Source organism: Melospiza melodia, chromosome 1 (genome assembly GCF_035770615.1).
Source record: "Melospiza melodia melodia isolate bMelMel2 chromosome 1, bMelMel2.pri, whole genome shotgun sequence".
Taxonomy (NCBI): Eukaryota; Metazoa; Chordata; class Aves; order Passeriformes; family Passerellidae; genus Melospiza; species Melospiza melodia.
The window spans coordinates 56,267,385-56,291,550 of NC_086194.1; the positions used below are offsets into that span (position 1 = coordinate 56,267,385).

At 40.2% G+C, this 24,166-nt stretch overlaps 1 protein-coding gene across 1 annotated transcript; it reads left to right on the forward strand.

Annotated features, from left to right (window-relative positions):
- Positions 1 to 1,256: 1,256 nt before the first annotated feature.
- On the forward strand, positions 1,257 to 23,352 carry LOC134419363 (immunoglobulin kappa light chain-like). Its single transcript, XM_063158463.1, has 6 exons — positions 1,257 to 1,767; positions 1,892 to 2,206; positions 14,313 to 14,357; positions 19,762 to 20,052; positions 21,469 to 21,525; positions 22,250 to 23,352. Exons 1-6 carry the CDS (start codon positions 1,725 to 1,727, stop codon positions 22,381 to 22,383), a joined length of 885 nt encoding a protein of 294 aa, XP_063014533.1. The 5' UTR covers positions 1,257 to 1,724; the 3' UTR covers positions 22,384 to 23,352.
- The last annotated feature ends 814 nt before the right edge of the window (positions 23,353 to 24,166 follow it).

The following is a 24,166-nucleotide window of genomic DNA, read 5'->3' on the forward strand; positions in this document are numbered from 1 at the left end:
ACAGATTTTTAGTTCTACAGGCTCTGAACATTTTTTGCTAAAGCTTCTATGTGATTTAAGTATATAACATCTTGCTGTGGATGTTTCTGTCTACCTCAACTATTTGAAAAATAGGTTGTAGTATATGTGACCTCTGATGTTAACTTAAATCACAACTTTTGTCATTGTATTGTGGGATCTGAGGATTCCTCACAACCAGTCTAGGAGGTTTCAGGAGTGAGCTGCAGCAATTTCCTGACATGGATGATTGGGCAGCCAATAAGGACCTTGTTGTGGATGGAAGGGTAAGGGCAGCCTTGGCTGCAGTGACTATGAGCCAGTGGCATTCAACTCTTGAGAGAAGGCAGCAGGGCAAAAGGCAGGACCTCAGCCCTGGACTTCAGGAGAGTAGCCTTTAAAATTCTTCAGAGATCTGCTTGGAAACATCACAGTGAATACAACCCTGAAGTGTCCAGAAATGCTAGTTGAAATCCAAGAATCTTCTCCAAGTTCAAGAAAGGTCCAGTCTGACACCTAGGAAACCAAGTAGAGGCAGCAGAGGAGTATCTCAAGAGTGAGCAAAAAGCTGCTGACTTTAATCAGGCATAAAAATGAAGTATAAAAGAGATGTAATCAGGGGCTGGTGATCCAGGAGGAGTATGGAGCTGCTGTTCAACCATGCAGGAATGGACTTAAGAAAGCAGTAATTGCAGCTAGAATTGAATTTGGCAAATGAGGTAAAGGGGAGCAAGAAAGGATTCTAAATACAGCAGCAGCAAAAGAAACACTAGGGAAAGCTGCTGGATGGGGCAGGGAAACTGGTGATGTATGACATGGAAAAACCTGAGGTACTCAGTATTTCGTTTGCCTCAGCATTTACCCATAAAATGGCCTTCAGGTATCCCAGACCCCTGAGACCAGATGGAAAGTTGGGAGCAAGAAAGATGTAGCCTTTGGTGGAGGAGGATCAGCCTGGGCTCATCAGTCACAGGGAAGACCCCACAGCATCAAACCCACTCATCAAGATGTCTCTCTGCAATGGCTGTTGACAACAGGTGTTCTCTTTTATTTTCCAGCCTTTTTTCCAAGAATTGTTTGCATGTCAGCTAAGCTATGAAACTGAAATCCTGCGGCTGTGCATTTCCTCCCGCACCCCAAATCAAAGCAAAGGCAAGTCCCAACAGTCAAGCTTCTGCAGTCACTGCAGTCTCTGCAGGTTGATGGTCTTCAGCTTTGGTGGAGGGCAGTACCAGCACAGGGGCACCCTGGGCACTTCTGCACCTTGCATCTAGGTGACTAAGCTGGAGCAGCAAAAGGCAGTCCTCATCTGCTCTGGCACTGTGCACCTCTCTGCACCTCTCAGGTGAGGTATGCAATCACTGCCCACCAGGGTAACCTCCAGGCTGAAACCTTCACTCCACCATACATATCTGGACCTCCTCTTGGTTGCAATCTTTTCTCAGTCACTTTGACTGAGTTTTATAGGGCCACAATCCTTGGATTTTATCAATATTTCCCATATTTACTTGAAAAGCAGACAGGACTACAGCCTTTTTACCAATTTTAATGTTTGACAGTCCGGAGAGGATTTTCTGCAAAAACATCCCATCTGCTTGCACACAGAAAGTTCATCACTCAAGACTGTTCAAGAGAGCCACTTCCTCCTTCCGTATAAAACGGCTCCCATTTGGAGTCCCTGTCTTCCTCCTCTGAATCTCAATGAGAGCGAAGCGTGACAAGCAAACATGCTGCTGCTCGTAGTGTTTGTGGCCACAGCCTCTTGGTCTTGTAAGTACTGCCTTAGTTTCCTACCTTTCCTCACAGGCACCCATGGCTTTGCATCCATAACAGGCATCTTTCCAAATCCCTGAATTCCAGCTAATTACATAATTTATCCTCTTCTCTTTTCTAGATGGATTTGCACAGGAAATTCCCATGCAGAGTCCTATATCCATCACCAAGTTTCAAAAAAGTGCACGGATGACATGTGAAATTCAAACATTAGAGGCAAATTTTGATGACATCGTCATACACTGGTATAAGCAGAAGGAGGGTGACGCTCCAGAGAGGCTTCTGTTTGTTTCAGGAGGCAGAGTTGCCATTGAAAGTGGCTTTCAAGCAAACAGATACATGACTGAGATAAGTTCTGTCCAGAAGCGGTGTGTTCTTACAATAAAAGATGTAATTCCAGATGATGCTGCTACTTACTACTGTGCCTACTGGGATCCTCACTGTGATAGAAACACAAAGATCATCAAGGCAAAAAAACACCCGCAACATCTGAACCACAAGGTTGTAACTGTGCCACCTCACCAGTCTTCTCACTGCATCTGAGTGAGCTGCTGAAAAGCCCAACCTTTTTCTGCTACTCCAAAAGAGTGGGTAATCCCGCGCAGATGTCCTTCTCAAAGTCTGGTTTATCATTAGCAGTCCTGTCTTCAACACACACCTAATATTTTAAGGGCAAAGGAAATCTTCACTGCCTTAAAGCTTAGCACCTAAATACTGGACACTTACCTGCTTCTTTGGTGCTTTTACACATCCATGGCATAATTCTGGCAGTCTTTAGGGGAGCAAACAGAGAAGCAGTAATCTTCTAGTCTGGCCACTTTTCTCCATAGGAAAGAGTAGGCAGAGAAGAAATACAGTGTGCTGAAGGAAGTACCTCAGTGGTGGGAATTATATGCCTGCCACTGCCTAGCACTTATGAGAAAAAGCTTCACCATGTGATATTCCCTGCTGTACATGTAAGCAACTGTAAGATGTTGGAAAAACTGTAAACCCTGTCTACTCTAATTCAGTTACCACGAAATTCCACACAGATCATTTCAAATTAGAGATTTGCAATGTCTTACCTACCAGAGCTGATGATGTGCTGCTTATAATCATTTTCTTCATCCATTTCATGTTAAAACAATTAGGATTGTCATGGTTTAGGAATGGTATCCCCCAATTTAGTGTTCCCACTGAATCACTGCAAACCTTGTGCTGCTCCCTCACTCCCACTTCCCCTTCCCCCTACCACCTGCAGTGAGCTAGAGAGGAGAACTGAAGGCAGAAAAGTAAGAGATCCTGGTTTGACATAAGAACAGTTTACTGGAAACAGCAATGTGATAAGAAAAGGAACAGTAACAGCAACAATACTAATAGTAGTGTTCAAAAAATAGGCAAATGTGCAGAAACTCACCACACAGAGCCATGCAAAACATGAACCACTGCCATGCTTCCCCAACCAAGAGAGACCCCCTTTTCCCCTGCGCCCATCAGTGACACAAGGTGGTGTAGAACACAGGTGCCCCTCCTGCTACTGCAGAAAATGACCCTGTCTTGGCCAAAGCCAGGACATTATCTGTTCCTGGTTCTATACCATCTATATCATACTCAGATCCTACACCTTCCAGCTATGTTTATATATACACATATCCATATAAATACAAAAGTATGAATATAATTTCTGTAGTCAATGGCCATCCCTCCAAGATGTCTGTTGAGTTCATTTAGTCCATGACTGTGGATTCTATCTGTCCTAGGTGTCTTCCAGGGCAGGAGGGCTGGTGTGCTGTTGGGTGGTTGCAAGCTGCATCGGGAGATCATGACCTGGTGTACCTGGGGCAGTCCACGCTCGTTGTCCAAGGTGGCTATGGCATACAGTGGCAGTGTCATTCAGCAACCAATATTATACAATTCAACATTACAGACTTATCTTACCAAAAGATCAAATCCCCTTGAGGGACAAATTGCATTTCCCCATCGCAGCGAGGTGCATGTGGCCAACAGGGCAGCGTCCGGCTAGCAGAGGGTCAATGGCCGACACCCTGCTGCATTAACTGCCAGCCCCCCTTAGCGTCTATAGGCCTCAGGCTGAGCTGGCTTGCGGACTGAGCTCGCTGCTGATGGGACGAGAAAAAGGAGTAGCACTCTCACTGGGGGAGAAGGTCAGTTTATTGATGAAGCCAACCGAGGAGCATCAACCAGGGAATCGCCACGAGGGGAGGGAGAAGTGAGGTTATAAAGGAAGGGGGTGTATATGGGAGGGATTTACAGGGAGCCAATAGGGAAGGGTGAAGGGATGAACTTAACATAACTGACATAACAGGGAACCCAATAAATACAAAGTAAAGGAGGGGCTCCGGGACCACAGCCAACCACAACCCCCAGAGGGAAGAAGATTCTGGAAAGCTAGGAGGAGTGGGGGGTGATTGACTGGGCCCAGGGAGGAGGAAAAGTTTACTTATAAGGAGATAAGGGGGAGGAGAAATTATATAACTTAGGTGACAGACATTACCAAGGGCAGGGGTAACCATAGTAACATAAGGGACGGTAGAGCTACGGTGGGAAAACTGGGGAGGGCAGAACCATTTACATTAAACGGGGAAACAATACATAAAATGGGGGGAGTAATACAATAAACTTAACAAACACACTACAACACCCCATCTCTCTGCATTACCCACCATGTGCACCCAGGCCCTTCTCCAAAAAAAATCTCATGGATGGCTTTCCCTTTGCTTGAGGCAGGACTAATCCAAATTGTCTATCTCTAACATATATTCCTCATATGCACCATGAGACTTTATCCCCTTCTCTGATATGTGGAGGCTTTGACATTCCCAGAGGCTGATGCATGAGAGACAATACGATACACCCACTCAATAATACTGTGCTCTCTGGCCCAGCTGTCTGTGAGGCCATTTTTAGAATAAGTCTGACTCATTTCTTTCTGGGATGCCGCATTGCCATAAAACTTGCTTTTCAAGGCCCAAGATGGTGGTCTTGTCAGTGGTGTGAGGCACAGGGTAGGTCTCCAGCCATCCAGTGGTTGCTTCCCCCACTGTAAGAATGTAGCAATTGCCTTGTTGTGTTTGCAGGAGTGTGATGCAAGCAATTTGCCAGACTTCCCATATTTATATTTCAACCACGGTTCCCCATACCACAGAGACTTTACCCTCTTGGCCTGCTTTATTGCAGTTCGTGTTTCCCAGTTGTGGATAAACTGTTAGACAATGCCCATGATTAGGTCCACCCCTTGATCAAGAACACATCTGTTTGTTGCATCTCTTCCCTGATGACCTGAGGTGTCATGGGCCCAGTGAGCCAGAAATAATTTATCATTGCCAGTCAAGATCCATCTCAGACACTAATTTTGGCAGCCCATTCCACCTGTCTGTTGTTGTGGCCAACTCTTGGGTACTTGTGCATTTACATGAGGTACTTCTCCAACCAACTTCTGTACCAGTGATGTCTTGCCACAGTTCAGCAGCCCAGATGTGTTTACCTCTACACTGCCAATTGTTCTTTTAGCATCTCTCCATCCACCCCACAGAGCATTTACTAACATCCATGAGTAAGGGTTGAGGTTGAGCACAGGCTATTTCTCTCATTCAGTGATATCTAAACCCAGCTAGACAGCTTTCAGCTCTGCAAATAGACCTGATCCACCCTATGCCTCAATAGCTTCTTTGACTCACCATGTAGGACTCCATATATTAGCTTTCCATTTTCAGTGTATTGCTACAATACAGCAGGAGCCATCAGTAAAGAGAAGGTATCACTTTTCATTTTCCAGTAGCTGGTTATATGGTAAGGCTTCTTCCTCCTCTTCTATTTAAACTTCCTTTGCTGTGTTGCCCCACACAATAATGTCACCATTGTATTGCAAGTATTCTGTAGCCTCATTCTTTTCCAATACAGTCTGGATCAGTCCATGGCAAATAGTGGGGCTGTTTCCACGCCTGAGGCAGCCCATTCCATGTTTACTGGACACCCCTCCAGGTAAAAGCAAACTGTAGCCTTCACTTTGCTGCTAAAGGAATGGAGAAAAACATAATAGCAATGTCCATGGTGTCACTACTTTGCTGCCTTGTACTCCAGTTCATACTGAAGTTCCAGCCTGTCTTTCACAGCAGCACCCAGTGGTGGTGTGACTTCAGCCAGGCCCCGATAGTCCACTGTCAGTCTCCACTGGACTTACACACTGGCCATATGGGACTGTTAAAGGGTGAGTGAGTCTTACTGACCACTCCCTGGCTCTCCAGTTCATGAATCATCTCATGGATGAGGGTCACAGAGTCCCGGTTGGTGCAGTATTGCTGATGATGCACTGCTGTGGCAGTGATCAGTACCTGTTGTTCTTTGACCTTTATCAGTCCCACAGCAGAAGGGTCCTTTGAGAGACCAGGCAAGGTGTTCAGCTGTCTAATTTCCTCTGTCTCCACAGCAGCTATCCCAAAAGCCCAACAATGCCCTCTTGGGTCCTTGAAATACCCTCTCCCAAGGTAATCTCTGCCAAGGACACATGGGGTCTTTTTGCATTCTGTTCCCATTCAGGCTCACCTCAGCTGCCAGTACTGTCAGCTGTTGGGATGTGCCTATCACCCCAGTAATAAAGACAGATTCTGTCCCTATAGATCTTGATGGCATCAGGGTTCATTGTGTGCCAGTGTCAATTAAAGCCTTGCAGTCTTGCGTCAGGCCATCAGATTCACACAGTCCAATAGATCTGATTGTCCCTTTTCTCCACCTGGCTGGAGTCCCCTCTACTTCTGGTCATAGTACTCATTTCTCAGTTCTTGTAAACATGAACTGGAGGTCCCTTCAAGAGGATGAGAAGTAACATCAGCCCTCCTATTTTGTCTGAGGATTTGCCCACTGCAAAGTGGAGGGGCATTTATCCTTGAAAAATTTCCTGCAGAGGTTGTCCTGGGTACAAAGCTAAAAAAGAACGGTGGAGTTTCTAACACTGTTTAATTCCATACCATTTACATCATGGCTGGAGTTTGGTTGCAGCAGAAAAGGCTGAGCAAGCTGCATCAGAAACTGGAAGCAGTCAGTCTCACCTTGGGCATGGGAAAGAATAAACTGTTCCCTTAAACACAAGGCCATGAGAAACCCAAAAGGGGTAAATGCTGCTGCTGCCACAGCTGCTGCTACTATTGCTGTTAATTCTGCAGCTGCCAACAACCCCAATACAAGCTGTAGTGCCCACCAGGACCACTACTGGGATAACCACTGCCCTGGGGAAAGGGACTCCTGCATTGGGACCACTGCTGCAACTGATGGAGCCAGCATTTTTCAGCAGCATAGCTCCCATTCAGACTCCCTAGCTAGTTTCCCAGGAGCTGTATGGCCCAGTGCATGGGAGGAGGGGCCAGGTCTCACTTTCTTTGTCTCAGGTTGTGCAGGGTCTTGGTGAATAACCTTCTGTATGTAAATCACCTTTGTTTTGTGTACTTTAATATAGTTACTGGTAATTTTTCTTATTTGATTCGTGGTTTTTTCTCAAGTAAATGTTTTTTAACTCAGAATCTCTGCTTTAAGTCTCTCACTAAGTGGGGGTTTGGGGGGGAAGAGAAGCTTAAATGGGGTTTAATTTTCCACCTGTGTTTTTAAACCAGCACACTCATGTACTTGTGCTGCTAGGGCAGAGGTGCTTCCTCATGTCCTCTCTGTAGTCATACAAGTAAAACCACCTCTAGGTTACCTTGTGGTACATACCTCACTCTTGAACAGGGAGCTGCATGCTCCCAGTAGAAGAGACTGTGGTCCATACTGGCAGAACATCAGACATTTCCTCTCTAACATACTTGAATCTTTTGAGTCTGTCCAGAGCCTTGGGCAATGTTTCCACAGCCAAGGCTTAGGTTGGAAGGGAGGAAAAAAGAAGAACATATTGTTAGACTCAGGTAATCACCTGAAGCAGTGTTTCTTCTTCTTTCATTGTCATCAATGAAAAGGATTTCAGAGGGTTGGTGTATGATGATGGCAAGCTCCATACAAGAGCTTCTGCCACATACATTGTGTACACTGGACAAGGGACTGCTTGTTATTTGAATCCCTAAAGGTTACCTTCAGCACAGCTTATTCGCTCAGGTACTGGATACCTTTTTCCATGGTATTCCAGCTTCTTGGGTACGCTGTTGGATCATCTTTGAGAGAATGAAAGAATCCTTTCCCTTCCACTTGACAGGAGATGCCTTCAGAGGCTGAAAGTTTCTGTCCTCTTCCCAATCCCCTTGCCAACGCTCAGATCCCAGAACAAGCATCTCAGCTGCTTGGCTTCACTACCTTCTACTTTTATGTTGTGGGCCAGGATTTCCCGGCATCAGAGCAGGAAGGTCACCAAGGGCTCTCCTGACTGGCAGCTGAAATCTTTTCACATATCTCACAGCTCACCTGGAGTAGGGATTAGTGTCTATCTCTGGCCTTGCTTCTTCCTCCTGTTGTGAGCTCCTGTAGGGGTTTTGCCTGAGAGGCATCTACAGATATGATGTAAAAGCTTTCGTGTATCTGACAGTCTACCGAACTACTGGGAAGCTGTACACACCTCTGTGAAAAACACATGTTAAATATGGAAAATTTTGTAAAAACTTTCTTTCTCTTCTGGTGGGTAAAGAGGTAACAGGCCCCAGCCCCTGTCTTAGCTAGGCCAGGCCGGGCGGGGCCACCTCCTTTCTCCCTGCTGGACGCTTGCTGGCTTTTTATGGGCTGCTGATCCGGGGAGGGAGTGTCGGAGGTCAGGCTGTGGTTGCAATTTCTAACATCTTGGTACTATCCTGGGGCTGAGCTGAGTCTGTTAACTTTCAGGAACAGCCTGGGCCGAGACGGCTCAGATTAGATTCTACTAGTACAACTATTGTACTAGTAGGGGGGGAAAGAGAAGCTATACACCCTCTCCCTCCTGTTTTGGTGTGTTGCTGCTGAGTTTCAGACTGACTGATTACATTTTAGCTGCCCTTCTAGTCGTAGTTTAGGTAACTGTATACAAACTTCAAGTGAGATGTTAACTCTTTCAGTTCCTTAATCCTCTCTTGAGTAAAAAAAAGAGCAAGATGCAAATATGTAAAAGAGCAACATAAAAACACTAAAGTTAGTGAAGAGGAAGTCAAGTCCCAGATGGGAGGGATGAGAAAATGCCTTGATCTTGGGGCTGAAATCCTCTTATAAAGCTATAGAGAAAGAATCCTTTTCCCTATAACACATAAAAGTATAGAGAGATGTTCAAATTGTAGATATTGAGCAAAAGCTTCCATACTAAAGTAAGCAGATGTTAAAGTAGCTGTGATCCTGAGAAGTTTGAACAGAGGAGAGAAGAGTAGTCCTGTGCCCTCAAGAAGAAAAGAAGATCTCTGCTCCTAAAGATAAAGATAATTTGAGAGATAGATAATGAGACCTTTTACCTTTAAACAGTTGATCTTTAAAACAATACCCCATAAATTAACATCGTCATAAACACAACTGTGAAAAAAGCTTATAAAAGATGAGAGAGAGTTCACAATTACAAATTTCTCCAAGAGGCTGCTATTCACTAGAGCTATGAGAGAACAGTTTTTCTTGTAGAGAAGTCTCCATGACATTAACAAGAAGGACTTATCTCCCTAAATAAACTGAAGAAAGACTATTCTAGAGGTGGTAAGCTGACTGAAATTTTAAATTTTCTTTCTTTACACTGTCAGCAAGAAAGAAAAGGTTGTGAGAGGATGAGAAGTGTTCTGAAGGTTTTGTTCTGATTACTCTTTCTTTTAATTACCGTTAATAAGTTTTTCTTTTTACTGTTTTAAAGTTTTGAGCCTGCTTTGCTTTTCTCCTAATCCTATCTCACGACAAGTGAGTGCATTGGTGATTAGCCAACACTAAACCCACCACACTCCTTAGTGCATTAACCAGAAAATCTCATAAGTAGCGAAATCTAAAATTAACAAACCACTACAGGGCCCTATTTTTCATCCCTCACTAAACAAACTGATTTTGTCTTGGATTTCTTCTTCTGTACTAGCATGGGTTATTCCAGTCATTCAGCTGCAGTTTGAGTGGCCACAGTGCCTGTTGGTCTGTTTTCCTCCTCTCCCCGCTGAGGGTGCTGTCTGGTGTTGAACTATGTCCAGTAAAGAGTAGGCAGGGCACATTGCAGGAAGTTACACCTCTGCCAGTGTCCTGCAGTGTGGCACACCAGGCCTGGGTGGCATGTCAGGACTATTTGGAGATGTCACCTCAGGACTACTTGGAGAAAGTTCGCATGGCAAATAAACAGAGACAGGCATGACTTAGTGACCTGAAAATAAGAGATCGTTTCAATCAGCAAAAACAACGAAGAGCAGAGACTGCAAACAGGGTATAGGGTGCACTAAAAAGGCAAGGGGCAGGGTAGGATCAGTGATATATATAGGATAGGTTAGGTTAGGGGAGGAATATGAGGGACAAGGTACCAATCACAAACTGGGGTTAGGAATATTAATATCAATGCAGCAAATAAAAACCAATAACAACAGGAGGAACAAAGAACTTTCTAGTAATCATTTTACATATGAACTTACAGGGGACAATGGGGGTGAGTTTTTGCTCACCATAAGGGGATTTCTCCCGCAACCTTAGAGCAAAACCTTCATCTCACTCTAGCTCAAAGCTGTAGATGTCAGGGGTGGGTGAACTTACAAAACATTGGAGCAGAGTAATCCTTCAAAACTGGCCCATTATCTCCTACCTTTCATGGCACTCATACTATCCACTCTCAAGTTAGATCTCTGAATAACCCCCTATGTATCTCTGTCCTGACTCTAAACATGATGCGGGCCGCACTGAGGGGATCTGGCAACAAAAATATGCTTTCTTTAACACCCAAGGGAAATTCAGAATTCTCAAAAGCTGTTGTAACAGGCCTGAAGCAGAAAAGGGGGGTGAAAATCTTGGGAAAATCATCCTCTCTTCCTCCTTCCACAAACTGGCTATGATTATTAATAGAACCCCAAAGGCTGTGCCCAAGGTAAGGGTAGGAGAGCAACACTGAATACACATCCCAAATGTTCCTCATTGACTTTGATGTTGTCATGTCATTAGCTAATATTGCCCAATACATGAACAAAGAAACCCTGATCCTTTTCCCTGCTCTGAAAAAGAGCACACAAAGGAGCACATACAGTGTTAGGTACCACAACCATGTGAACAGATCGAGCAAATTTGTTTTTAACCATCTCTGGACAGACCTGTCATTATCTCAACGTTTCATACTCCATTTGAACACCAAGTAAGGCTGTCATGGCTTAGGAATGGTACTCCCCAGTGTAGTGCTCCCATGCTCTTCAACCCATGTCATACTTGCTAGCTCCCCCTACTCTCTTGTGGAGAGCTTGAGATTAGAATTGAAGGCACAGAAGGCAAAAATCATGGGTTGAGATAAGAGCTATTTACCATAAACAGCAATGAGATAAAAACCAAACAATAACAGCAACAATGTTAATGATGAAGTGTGTAACATACAACATGATTCTCATTTGATTGCTTGAAACTGGCGTTAGCTGACTGCTCCCTCCAGCCCAGAACCAGTATTACCCAACTGCTCACTCTGCCACATGTCCTTGACCAGAAGGACATATTGTCAGAGTCAAGTAATCACCTTATCCCCCAGAAATGACTTCATTCCCCCACATCCAGCAATAAGGTGAGGTTATGTAGAGTAACTTGTGTGTCCTAGCCATGCACTCTCCCATCTACTGCAAAAATTAACACTGTCTGGCCAGAACTGAGGTGGTTTCCTTCACTGCATGTCAAAGGGTGAAGCAGGAAAAGCACCAGTAAGTGTAATTCTGTCTACGTCACTCCTGCCCTTGATTTGTGGTTGTGATTAGGGTGTTTCTGTTCAGAAGATTTCAAAGTAGACCACTGGGGTTTTTGCACCTACTTCAGGTGAAAGACCTTCACCCTCTAATTCCTCTCTCTCGCCACAAATAGTAATTTCTGAACATAATTTTGCAGTCAGTATGCTACAAGAGATCCCAGGAGTAAACTCTAACTCAGTTTATTTTAAATGCCAAACTAAGCATGCGGGCTGTTTGATTGACAGTAGTAGTGACTCCTCTGATGTTATCTTGGGCTGTTTTATAAAAAAACCCACTCAAGGAAAAGCCTCCTTTTCCCACCGGTTGTTATATAAAAAGCTGCCAGTGAGTTGCTGCAGCAAAGCCTGGAGTGATTCCAAGAGATGGGCAGACAATAACCACTTTCTTGGGACCACATGCAGCACACAGACACTTTCACAGTGCTTTTGGCTTTCGTTCCTTTCTGTTTTCTGTGTTCCAACAATGAAAACTGACTCCATGCTAGTAGTACTTGATATCATGTAACTGCAGGTGGACACCTTTGGTAAAGAGCAGGATTTTCATCTGAAGGTACATATTTATTTTAATGCAGAACTTTGTGTTCTTTTTTACTGTCTAAAATCAAAGAGAATTCCTAATCTAGTTCTAAGACATTAGGTGGAGGGTTATCTAACAGGAAAGAGGTTTTTTCTGAAGGACATTAGCTATCGGCTGAATATCCAGATGCACATCTGAAATTCCTGATGACCTCCCAGCAGCCAAGGCCCTGGTCTTCATGCAGACTCCCATGGATGATTGGGAAAAGTTGGGATTTTCTTCATCAATGCTACATCAAGAGAGCATGCTGGCTTATTGTAAAGTCAAAACATAGTGTGAAGCACCTGGATCAAATACTTCGGCACGGGAACAAAGCTAGTTGTCTCTGGTAAGTACCATTATCATTGAACAGATTTTCAGATAATCATTCAAGTTCTTGGATAATCAAGAATGAAAGACTGTGGGGAAAATTATTTTGTCCCTGTTAAATCATATTTTGTTTGTGAACAGCACATGGTGCCCCAGTTGGGTAGGTAGATTTATATATTGGGATGGTTTCATCCTGTTCTAGGAAACAATAGTGAACTGCTTGAAAGTTAACTCCTAGAACTGCATGTGAGAAATGAAAAAGTTTCTTATTGACAGAAGTGGTCTAAATTGATTGGGAAGAAAAATTCCCTGAGTGCAATAAATTTCTAAGTCCTGACTGTACTGAAAGCAACTGGTTTACTTTTGTATTTGTATTATTTTCACTTGTGGTGAAGCTATGCAATCAAAAGGATGAATGCTGTTTTCAGTATAAAGCATATAGCAACGCCAAGAGTATGTTAGTCAGAAACTACATGACATTATCAAGGTGGCTATAATTAATTCAAATTGCAAACTGCTGGGGAGAATTGCAGAGAAATTTAAAACGTTTTCTGTCCATGCCTCTGACCAAAAATTTTCAGAACTTTTTACTCACTACAAAAATTAAAGTATTTCTAGAAATGACACTCTAAGCAAAGTTTAAAATTCAGCTAAAGCACTCAGTCAGATTTATCAACAGCCTCTAAACCAGAGAGACTTTTTCTGTAGCCTATGCAAGAAAAGTGCAGTGCAGGAGATATTGATAAGGATTATCAGACTGTGGGATCCTGATGTCAAAATATTTGGAAGTGGAACTGAACTTAGAGTTTCAAGTAAGTACAAAATGTAAAACTTGACTACTTTTAAAATGCTTTTTAATACAGCTAGATATTGGCTGGCATGAAGTGCTCTGCTATTTTAATTCTCTCTAATTCTAACTGTTCTGAATACTTTGCAGGATTTCCCCTTAAACAGCATTTCCATTTGCATTTGCAGAACACAATGTAATTGTTCTGTATTTATGCATGAAATGGGGGAAACACAACAGCTATTGCAGCAGAGACCTATAACTTATCCCATTATGATTTTCTATGTAAAAATGAATTTAAATATGGCAAAGACAGCATTTGGAGAACAGAAAAATGTTTTTTATCTCTAGATATGCACATTTGACCTTCGTGATATTCCTAATTAATTCTGAAAATAATATGTCCAACCTCTGTGTTACACATATTCTTTGAAAAGCTAAACATTTTTCTTTTGGACTGTGTCTGACTGTGAATGAAAATGAGTTATCTCAGATATGCCCAGAACAGTAAGTTTCACCTTTAAGACAGGCAGAGATGGAAGGCTGTTCTCTCTTCCTAGGTTTTGCAGAAACTGCTTATTATCAGTTATTACTACTGTTCAAAATATTTTGCCTCAAGTAAACCCTAGGTGCTGTGATACTTGCCCGTAATCTGGCTCAGCTAAGCATCTGAGATGAAAATAGTTTGTCTAATTTTGTCCAGCTGAAATGGTGTATCTTGTTAGCGGGAATTTTGATTCCAATCAATGCAGTTTTGCTTCATGTTACTGATAACAAAAATATTGGTCAATAGTCTCGTGCTCCTCAGATCTCTATATAATATTCACCAGCTCTGGGTCTGATTTTACGGGGGTGTATAAGGAGCAAATTACTTTATTTTTCCATTTTTTTAAACTTTCGTTTATTTTGGGTGACTGCTCCTTTTTCGCTTCCCTAGCATCTAAAAATTGATTATACAGCAAATCTGATTCTCTTTAAAGAGTACTATATACCCATGCAAACACAGCTGAGCCGCACTGATATTGTAAAGGCTTTATTCACTGTGACTGGTTATTACAACAAGGTGTTCGGCTCAGGTACAAAACTCATTGTCTCAGGTAAGTTGTACATTTATTGTTCATGAAATAAGCTATAGGAGCTTGGAGTGGCCATGTAGATGAGCATTATACTATCTCAGAGGTCACTCAGTCCACTTAGAACCTCAGCCAGCACCATTCCTTGTGCAGGATTTTCCTTCCCAGCTCACCGTTCCTACACTCATCCTTGTATTTGTAATGCAGTGGTTTAGGATCACAAACATGCCTAAAAAGAACCTATTTCAAGCCATTTTTGATCATAGTTCTCCTAGAAATCTGGTGGAAAATGGTCTGTAATAATTTTCAGAGACCTCATTCTTTCCTCCAGCTGTACTGAAGGAATTAGCAGTGAATCAAGCAGCTGAGAATTAAGCATGAAAAAAGAAAACCTCTTTCTAATACAGATACAAAGAACAGTATGCAATGGACATTGCAAAAAATCCTTTTGGAATAGGCTGGAAAAAGATAAATAATTTATTCATAAGTATTTTATCACATACATGACACTTCACCATTAGAAATAAATTAGTACCTCCAAATGTTCTTCTCATTGCTTGATAACTGCTTAACAAATTAATTAATTATTCAGCATTTATTATGGTGAATTACTGCTTAATAATTGCTTAATGAAGAAGTGATTCTTTTTTGTCTTTCTTGCAGAGGCATTTATATTAATGGAAAGTAGCAGACAAAAATATTTTTTCCCATTTCCCACATGTGCTTTAAATGCCATAATCCTGAATCCTAAACAAATACAAGGCAGAGGAAGAGTTTTAAGCGTGGTTAATACATAAACCTATATTAACATATCAAGCGAAGATTGGTTTAATGATTTACTCCAGAAGGACTAAGTAAATCATACCTATAATTCACTGGAAATATCTGTGGCATGATAAGCATGTTGCTTTTAGTGGAAACTCTTACCTACCTAATCAGGTAGTTGCCATGCTTTTCCTATATATAGTTTAAAATAAATTATTTTCAATCATCCCTATAATTCTGTAAGATTTTGTCTTTATGAGCCCAAGGCTTTTGAATCATTAATTGAATAAAAGGGCTGTAGTTATTTCGTATTTAAGAACTTTAAAAAATTAAGAAATTGAGGAAACCAGGATTTAAGATGAGGGTCTTCATGAATAGCAGCATTAGCTGAGATTGAATCCAGATATTTTACATTCACAAAGCCAAATCAAGACAATCTTGTTGTTCATGTTATAATTGTTAAATCTGGTACTTTACTGGCCAAAATCATAGAATGGCTTGGGTTGAAAATGATCATTTAGTTTAAACCCCAGTGCTGTGGCCAGGGACACTTTCCACTAGATGAGGTTGCTCAGAGCTCCATCCAACCTGGTCTTAAATACTTCCAGGGATGGAGCATCCACAACTTTTCTGGACGCTCTCTTACAGTGCCTCACCACCTTCACAGTGGTGAATTTCTTAGGAAGAATTCTTTTAATTTAATTTGATTTCTTAGGAAAAACTTCTTCCTAAGATCTAATCTAATGCTACTCTCAGTGTGAAGCCATTCGCCCTCGTCCTATCACTACAGGATCTTGTAAAAAAGTCTCCATCTTTCTTGTAGGCTCCCTTCAGGTACTGGAAGGGAGCAATTAGGTGACACAAAGCCTTCTCTTCTCCAGGCTGAACAATACCAGTTCTCTCAGCCTTTCCTCATAGGAGAGGTCTAATCAATGTGTTGGCCTCCTGTGGGCTTGTTCCAATGGGTCAGTATCTGTCCTGTGCTGGGGACCCCAGAGCTGGACCCAGCACTCCAGGAGGAGTCTCATCAGAGCAAAGTAGAGGGGCCGAATCCCCTCCCTTGCCCTGCTGGTCATGTTGTTTTTGATGCAGCCCAGGACACATTTGTGTCTGGGTCATGTCCAGCCTCTCATCCAGCAGCACCCCCAGGTCCTTCTCAGCAGGGCTGCTTTCAATCTGTTCATCCCTCAGCCTGTGTTGATACCAGGGCTTGCCCTGACCCATGTGGAACACCTTGCACTTGGTCTTGTTAAACATAATGAAATTTCCATGGACGCACTTCTTGAGCTTGTCCAGGTCCCTTTGTATGTCATCCATCCTTCAGATGGCCGTTTCTGTAAAGGAATGTACCAGAGTGGGAAGGAATTTGGTATTCGGTTCTGGTGCAAAAATCATTGTCTCCAGTAAGTTTTTTCACAGTCTTATGTTTTAAAAGTTTTGCTATAGGAAAGCTTTGGAAAGAAGGCTGACAGCTCTTTAAGGTATCTGGAAAGGCTCACCATAGGTCAGGACTATGCTGTATCTTTACCAGTTATAATCCCTGAAGTGGCTGTCAAGTAGGACAAGAATGCTGCTTATGAGCTGAGTGTGCTGAGTGCCCTCAGGTCCCACTGGCTTGGAGTGGAACAGAGGAGCTTTGAGTGTCAGTATAAAATTACTCCATTTTGTAGGATCATCCGGTTAGTGAGAATTAAAATTTCAGTTTAAGAACACAGTGACTTTTTTCATAAATCTCATTTAGGAAAAAATACTTATAAAGAAACTGTAGAGGAGTTTCATTAAGAAAACTTTTGACAGCTAATCTATATAAACATATATTTTGAACTTAATTTTTTAATAGCTCGTTGGTTATGAACCTAACTCCAGTATATAGTTTGAATAGTGTTTTACAGCCTTGCTGCAGTGTTATACAGGAGAAAAGACAAATCTTAGCTTAAGAAATATCTGGTCATATCTCTATTTTATGTGTAAAAGTAACATCTATATATCTCTTAAAACCTGCCTTAGAAAACTGTTTAACAAGGTAAACCACAACATTTTTCAATGTTTACCTGAATCAAAACTGACAGAGGAGTGCAAATTCAAAACTTTAAAATTCTTCAGAATCAGATAATTTGCCTAGAAAATCCAGTGTCAGCTATCTTGCTGACTTCAAAGACTTTGCAGATCAGCCTGAAAATACATCAAAACCTACAGCCAATTCTACAAGTTTTCATCTTTTTTTTTTTTTCTGAAACATGCATACAAAGAATTTTTTCTCACATAAAAAGGTATAGATAGGGAGATTAGATAGATAGATAGACAGATAGATAGATAGACAGATAGATAGATAGATAGATAGATAGATAGATAGATAGATAGATAGATAGATAGATAGATGCAAAACTTAATTCTTTCAGTTCTCCACTGCAATCCATTTACCCATATACATGCAAGCAACACTTCAATGCATGCACACAGCTGCAATTATTCAAGCAATGCATTTCCTCAGTATTGTGGCACGATGTAGGTATTTCATGTAAACTGCATACCTAGGGTGTTCTTACAGTAAATGGAATGACAGTGGCAATTCCAGAGGTGGAAATTATTCTATGATAACAGAAGTCTCTAAAATGAGGAGGATGAACTAGCAGTTGGAAGAATCTCTCTCGCCTCTCATTTAATCTCATCGCCTATCATTTAAACTTGATATCCTAAGAGAATAACGTCAAACTATTATATGTACTGAAATTAGCTAGAACAACTTACTAAACTTTGAAAATCTAAAAGAAACTTCTAAAATATTCATGAAGCTTTGCAGAGTGCAGTATCACTCAGACAAGAGCTACTTCATGATCTTGTGAACATATATATGACTCTGGAACAAATAGATAACTTTAGAAATTAATTTTTCATCCTTGGGAGGACTGATGCATAAAGAAGATAAAATTAACTCCTAAATTAATGTTAGAGAACCATAAAGTTGTCAGCAACTTTATTTCTGGTACAACATAACTCAGTCCACAATGGCATCTTTAAAATGAAGGAAATTCTTATTATACAGAAGGTAGACACTCTTTGGAAGGTAGGTAGGTAGGTAGGTAGGTAGGTAGGTAGGTAGGTAGGTAGGTAGGTAGGTAGGTAGGTAGGTAATTTTTCTCTTTAAACACCAAGTTTGAAATACTTCAAGGATCAGTTAGTTGTTTCAGGGAGAATGCAATATAGAAGATTTTTCTAGAACAGCCAGATCGTTTAAAGAAAAGTGAAAGGTTTTTGGCAAAAATGCATTTTATAGTAATGTATTTTCTCTTAATGCATTAAATTTGCATCGATCAGTCAGACCACAACTTAAACCCCATGCATCTACTTGCTCAAATTCAGTGGCAGAGACTTATATAGGAATTCAAGAGAAAAAGTGGGATAAAGGGACACCTAAAATGTCTCTGCTGCCTTCAAAAATAGTCTTAAGCAGTACTTTCTATGCAGTAAAAGTCAGTTTTGAAAACTGTATTCAGCCTTCACTTGTAGTTAAGCATAGGCAGAAATGATTGCCTGTGAGCACTGCCTATGCACTCACTGCAGAAGTTAACATTTACCTAAATCAGACCCTTAAATTTACTATACATTTAAATAATATCAAAATGTCGTTTCAATGTGGACAATATCTGGATTGTTTTGTCTCCTCCTAATCCAGAGACCGTCCAGGCTTAATCCAGAATGGCAAATGAAATGGAGATTAGGTGAAATAAACTTGTGGAAACAGCTCACTTTTAATTTTAAATATATTAATCTATATTCATACTGAGCATTTTCCCCAAAGCACAACATCTATGCAGACAAGTCTGCCTAGATTTACTGTTTAGATGTGACAATGTTATCCTGCTATAGCATGTACTTCTGCTTTAGTTTAGTATTGGTTTTAAATTTTCAGATGTTTTAATTCAATCATTTAAACAGATCTAGTATGGCAGAATAGCATTGCCAGCCTTTGGTGTCTAGGGCATTTTGTGATTCCATTCTCTTGTCTTGATAAAAATCTTCACCTGGCAAATACATGGAATGCCTTAAAAACAGAGCAATCATTGTTATCTTCCCTTCCCTCACAACCTAAAAAATATTACAAAATTAATATTGGCTTTTTAAAAATTAATGGATGTAGCAGGTGTTCATTATATAGCAGTGGGGACTTATACTGGGGTCATGAGACTGCTAAGATTTTAAAGGTAGGTGGTCTATGTTTAATATTCTGTGGACAAAATTTTAATGTACTTGTTTTGCATAAATATTGTAAAGCAATAATAAATTCTTCTTATTGAATAAATGAAGCTTGTTCAGGAAATATTACTATTATTTAATAATTTTCAGAGACTTAAACAGTCAAATACACTCTGACAGCAGAACTGCTTGGAAGGTTGTGGGATATAGGCACTTCAGTAGCCACCTGAAGATTTCTAACTCAGTTTTAAGTGACATTAACAGCTATTGACATATTCAACAGTATTTCAGTTTCTTAATGTTCCTCAAAAGAGCATTTACATTTTTACAAGCATATTAATATTTGTTAATAAGGCATTTATTTTGTTGCTCTTCAGAATTTGTATTTTTGTCTGTGTATTTATTTGCTGTACACTACTAATCTTCCAACTTTCTGTTTTGTTAATTTTCTTCATCAATAACCACCCAGATAAAAGAAGTTCTCCCCCAAAGAACTCTGAAATCCTGCAGACAAAACATAAAAATCAGATCATGTATGTTTGCTTTATTGAGAAATTCTACCCAGAAGTTATTAGGGTGACATGGACTGAAGACGAAAAGGAGGTAACAGACAACGTAGCAAAAGGCGACGCTTGGCAGGCCACAAAAGAGGAGGAATACTCAATTGCCAGTTGGTTAACCGTGCCAGCAGAGAGTAAAGACAAGAAATACTACTGCAAATATGAGCATGAAGAGAAAAGTGCTTCACTGCCAACACAAGGTATATTCCACATGTTAAAAATGTAATTTGGTGTACTATTATAAACATCATTTTTCTTTTCTATGAAATTAGAGTAATAATGCTTTCTATTATTGATGAAGACATCTGTGGTCCTAGGCACAATAGCTAAAGTACCCAACTTGAGAAACTACCAGAAGTTTTCCCAGGAAAAGTATGTCAGCCTGTGTTATGGTCCACAAGTAAGCATCCCATTGTAACAGAAAAATAATAGTTATTTTAAAGTAGTGAACCTCATCAGATCTGCAGGTCCAACAGATCTGCACTGAAACATGTCTGTTACTTTCCATATTACAGAAGTTTCTGGAAACAGTATTACCTCTCATAGCTTACAGGTTTAAGTCCCTCTGACTCCCTCTGACATTAGTCACAGCTATAAAAAACTAAGAAGTTAAAAATTAGGTTACTGATAGCAAGTTTAAAAATGTTATTTACCCACAATCCAGAAATAGTAAGTTAATAGCCATGTATAAAAATAAGATTTTGTTTTTAATTGTGGAAGGATTCATTATGCAAAGCCAAATCTGAAAGACAATGCAACTTTAAAGAAAAATTAACTTCTACTCAATGAAAATTGTTCAAATCATCTATAAAAAAAGTTGTCTAAATTGGTTTAGATTAATCTTCTCTCCATACCCATCTCTGCTTAACTTGCTAAAAATTAGCCTAACTCCAATGAGTGAGACCATGCCCATAAACAACAATTACGTTTCAACCTTCAAAATATATTCTGACAAAAATATATTTTAAGCTTATTTAGATTGAGGATGTATTTAGAGATGCAATATAAATGTCTTTAATGTTTGTATCAATGCATACAAACAACATGACCAAGAACAAACTCTAATTTGCTACTTCAAGAACAAAAAGGATGTATTTTAGAGAAAAAAAAACACACCAAGATTCCCAGTAGGGGAATTCTCAGTAGTTCTTTTCTGTTAAACAACCACTAAAATATTAACATATTAACTGAAGTCTCTTCCAATGTAAATGATTCTTCGTTTCTGAGAACAGCAGGTTGTGAAAGCAAGTGGACTTCAGCTTCTTCACTGACAAGGTCAGGTGGTCAAACTGACTCCTGTTCCAAATAAAAGGACTTTGCCAAGGAACAGCCTAATGGGCACACTCCTGAAAGGGCAAAGACACTTCTCCCACTTATGGCAACAAATACCCAGCCACTTCTTTGAGCATTTCTCCTCTTCAAGTTCTCTCTGCAAATAAATATCTTGTGAATATCTGCTTTGCCGACCCATCTTAAGGCTCCATTTTTTTATTTAATACTAACTTCCCATTTTCCCAGCCTTGTTCCTGTACAGCCTCTTTTTTCCCCTATTTCTCAATTAATGTTTGTTAAAATTAAAGAAAAGCCTAACTGAGGCATTTAAACTCTCTTTCCAGAAGATTCTGTGAAGACTGCTTCTCAGGACGAGGACTGCGGAACAGTTTTTAGTAGAGGTAATTTAATGTGTTAAAAGGTGGGAAAGTGATTCATGTCATGCAAGAATTAGATTTTGCTAAATATTATCTGAGCATCACAAAATTTATCTTTCTTAGTAGTATGCAGGAAATCTTTCAAGTATGGGATTGGCAATTCAAAAACATTTCAGCTCTACTCTTAACTAACTTCTTATTAGGGGCTCTCCTACCTTTATCAGATAGCTTTAGTAAGATGCTACAGATGCTGTTTGGGCTCCTAGATTATTAGCCTGCATTAAGCACCACCAAGTTTTTAAAATCTTGGAGTAGTTAAACATTTTGGCTGATGCTACATCAGCCTAGCAATTGCCCAGAACTTTGAACAATTTTTTTTTTTTTTTGCTTGAAAAGTATTTAGGAAGAATCATCATCAGCAATTATCTTCAATAAATACAACACAAAAGGATTTAAACAAACATTGTACTAACTGCTGGAAGCACTACAGTTATGCTTTTGTCTTTACAAGGAAGTACAACCCAGTGACACTGAGAGTCAGTTTAGTGCTGAAAGCCCACTAAGTCTAGAACTCATTAGCAGTGCAAAGCCATTTAAAGAACATAACAGATTTTGTATGTGTTTATGCTGTGCACTGGTGTCAACGTAATTGCAGCTGTAAACTGACTGCATTGTTCCATTTCTATCCATTTTTAGAATGCTATACAAGGTTGACATTAAACAAGACTTTTCTGTCTATTTGTTACAGATCAGTTAATGCACAGGACAGCATATTTAGTATACATCATCCTTCTTCTGAAGAGCTCCATGTACAATATTATCATACTCTTCTTCATCTACAGAATGTGGGATTACACCAAGCACCGAGGAAAGAAAGCATAAATGCTGTTTTAAGAAAGGCTACAAACTGATCTTCAATTTGCTTAGCAGTACGTTTATCCATATAGAATCCCCTGCTCTCAGTGTTAGATGTAATGGCAAAAAAAAATTCCAAAATAATTTTACATTATTAGTGCATAAAGGCTCATTTTGCTTTACTGCTAGTGTTTCTATATCAGTCTTGTTTTCTAAATTTTTTTCTGAATATTGACTAAAGAAAGGCAATAGGAATAATGCATTTTAATCCAAGTCCATATTGCAAAATGAAGAAGGTAGCCATGTCAGAAGTAACTATGCATCCAGAAGCTTGGGGGTATAACAGCACTTTTGACATATAAAGCACAGATGTGTTTTGTCACTGCATTTAAGGCTTAATTAGGAGCATTCCTGTGCAGTAAATTCACAGGTTTGGTTAATTTTTACTTTCAGTGACTTGTTGCAACTCTCATGTATCCAGCAAATGAGGAATTAATTTTTCTGAAGCTGTATGCTGTAATAGACAATTAAACTAAACTTTAAAAAGTGAACAAAAGAATTTTGAATGAAGAAGTCAGATGAGAATAAAAGCAATTCTAAGGTGCACATGTGCAGAAATTGAAGAAATCCACCAGTGACACAGTCTGAAAATCTGCCCATTGTAATTAAAAAAAAAAGAAAACTATCACAATGATCATGATCATCACCTTGTTTAAAGACACCTTTTAAAACTGACCAAAACTACAAGTACGAATCTCTGATTTTCACAAAGGAAGAAAAATTCTCAGAGACTTTGAACTCTTAATCTCCCAGTTCCACACATCAATTCCTTTCAAATGTATGTGGAAAAATAGGAAGTAGACATATTGGGATAAGTCACTTGCTTGGTTTTGGGCAAAACACTGCCCTAGGTTTTGGAGATATGACCCTGCAGCATTTACATTCACTGTGTCTGTAATTGTGATGGCAATAAAAGCTTTCCTCCAGCTGTCTTTATGAGGCCTGTGTTTGTTCTCTAGCATTTCCACAGCCTGTACAAAGATGTCTAGAAAACCTGATTAATTTGTCTGTTCATATAAATTTCTCAGGAAATCAAAAGTCCTTAAAACATCACTTTTCTGCATTTCAATGTGTTAATAGGAACACTTTGACATGGAACAATAAATACTAGTTTGTGACATCTTTTCTGTTATAAAACAGAAAGCTAATCTTTGTAACATAGCTAAGCCATGCCAAGGGAAAATGTTGTTACAACAGGACTACCTCCTAGGGCTCACGCCATCATAAGGGAAAGAAAACATAGAGGCTGAGTTCTAACAAGCACAGCTATTTTACTAATGGCAAAGCAACTAATTACTGCCTTCAATGTCGTGTTGCTCTTCAATGTGAAAAAAGTTGTGATTTGCAGTTTTCAGTTAAACTCTGAGAAATACCTGGGATCTCATGCTGTTATTTATTAAGGTTTGGTTCCAATCAAAATTTTTAAAAAAACAGCTACAAAGGTATTTTTGGAATGCAGTAACTGTAGATTTCAGCAGCATCATGGATTTTACCTGGGTATTACATGGATCTCCTCTGTCTCTGCTAGACAAATGTTTGACTGCATTAAGGAACCAAGCTCTCTCACTATATGATCCCCAAGTCCACTCTTTGTGTCTCCTACACAAAACTGAAAAATATTGTCCATGCAGTTCAGAAAAACAGAGAGAATACACAGGAAACCCCTTACCTGTATGCAACCCTGAACCATCACCTCTCAGTTTCAGGGGTTTTTCAAATATTTGGTTGCAGGTTTTACACCTTCCAGCAG

Coding starts and splice junctions, on each gene's coding strand:
- LOC134419363 (XM_063158463.1), top strand. CDS start 1,725: ATGCTGCTGCTCGTAGTGTTTGTGGCCACAGCCTCTTGGTCTT. Junction 2,207..14,312: donor CTACTGTGCCTACTGGGATC/CTCACTGTGATA, acceptor CTGTGACTGGTT/ATTACAACAAGGTGTTCGGC. Junction 21,526..22,249: donor CGGAACAGTTTTTAGTAGAG/GTAATTTAATGT, acceptor TATTTGTTACAG/ATCAGTTAATGCACAGGACA.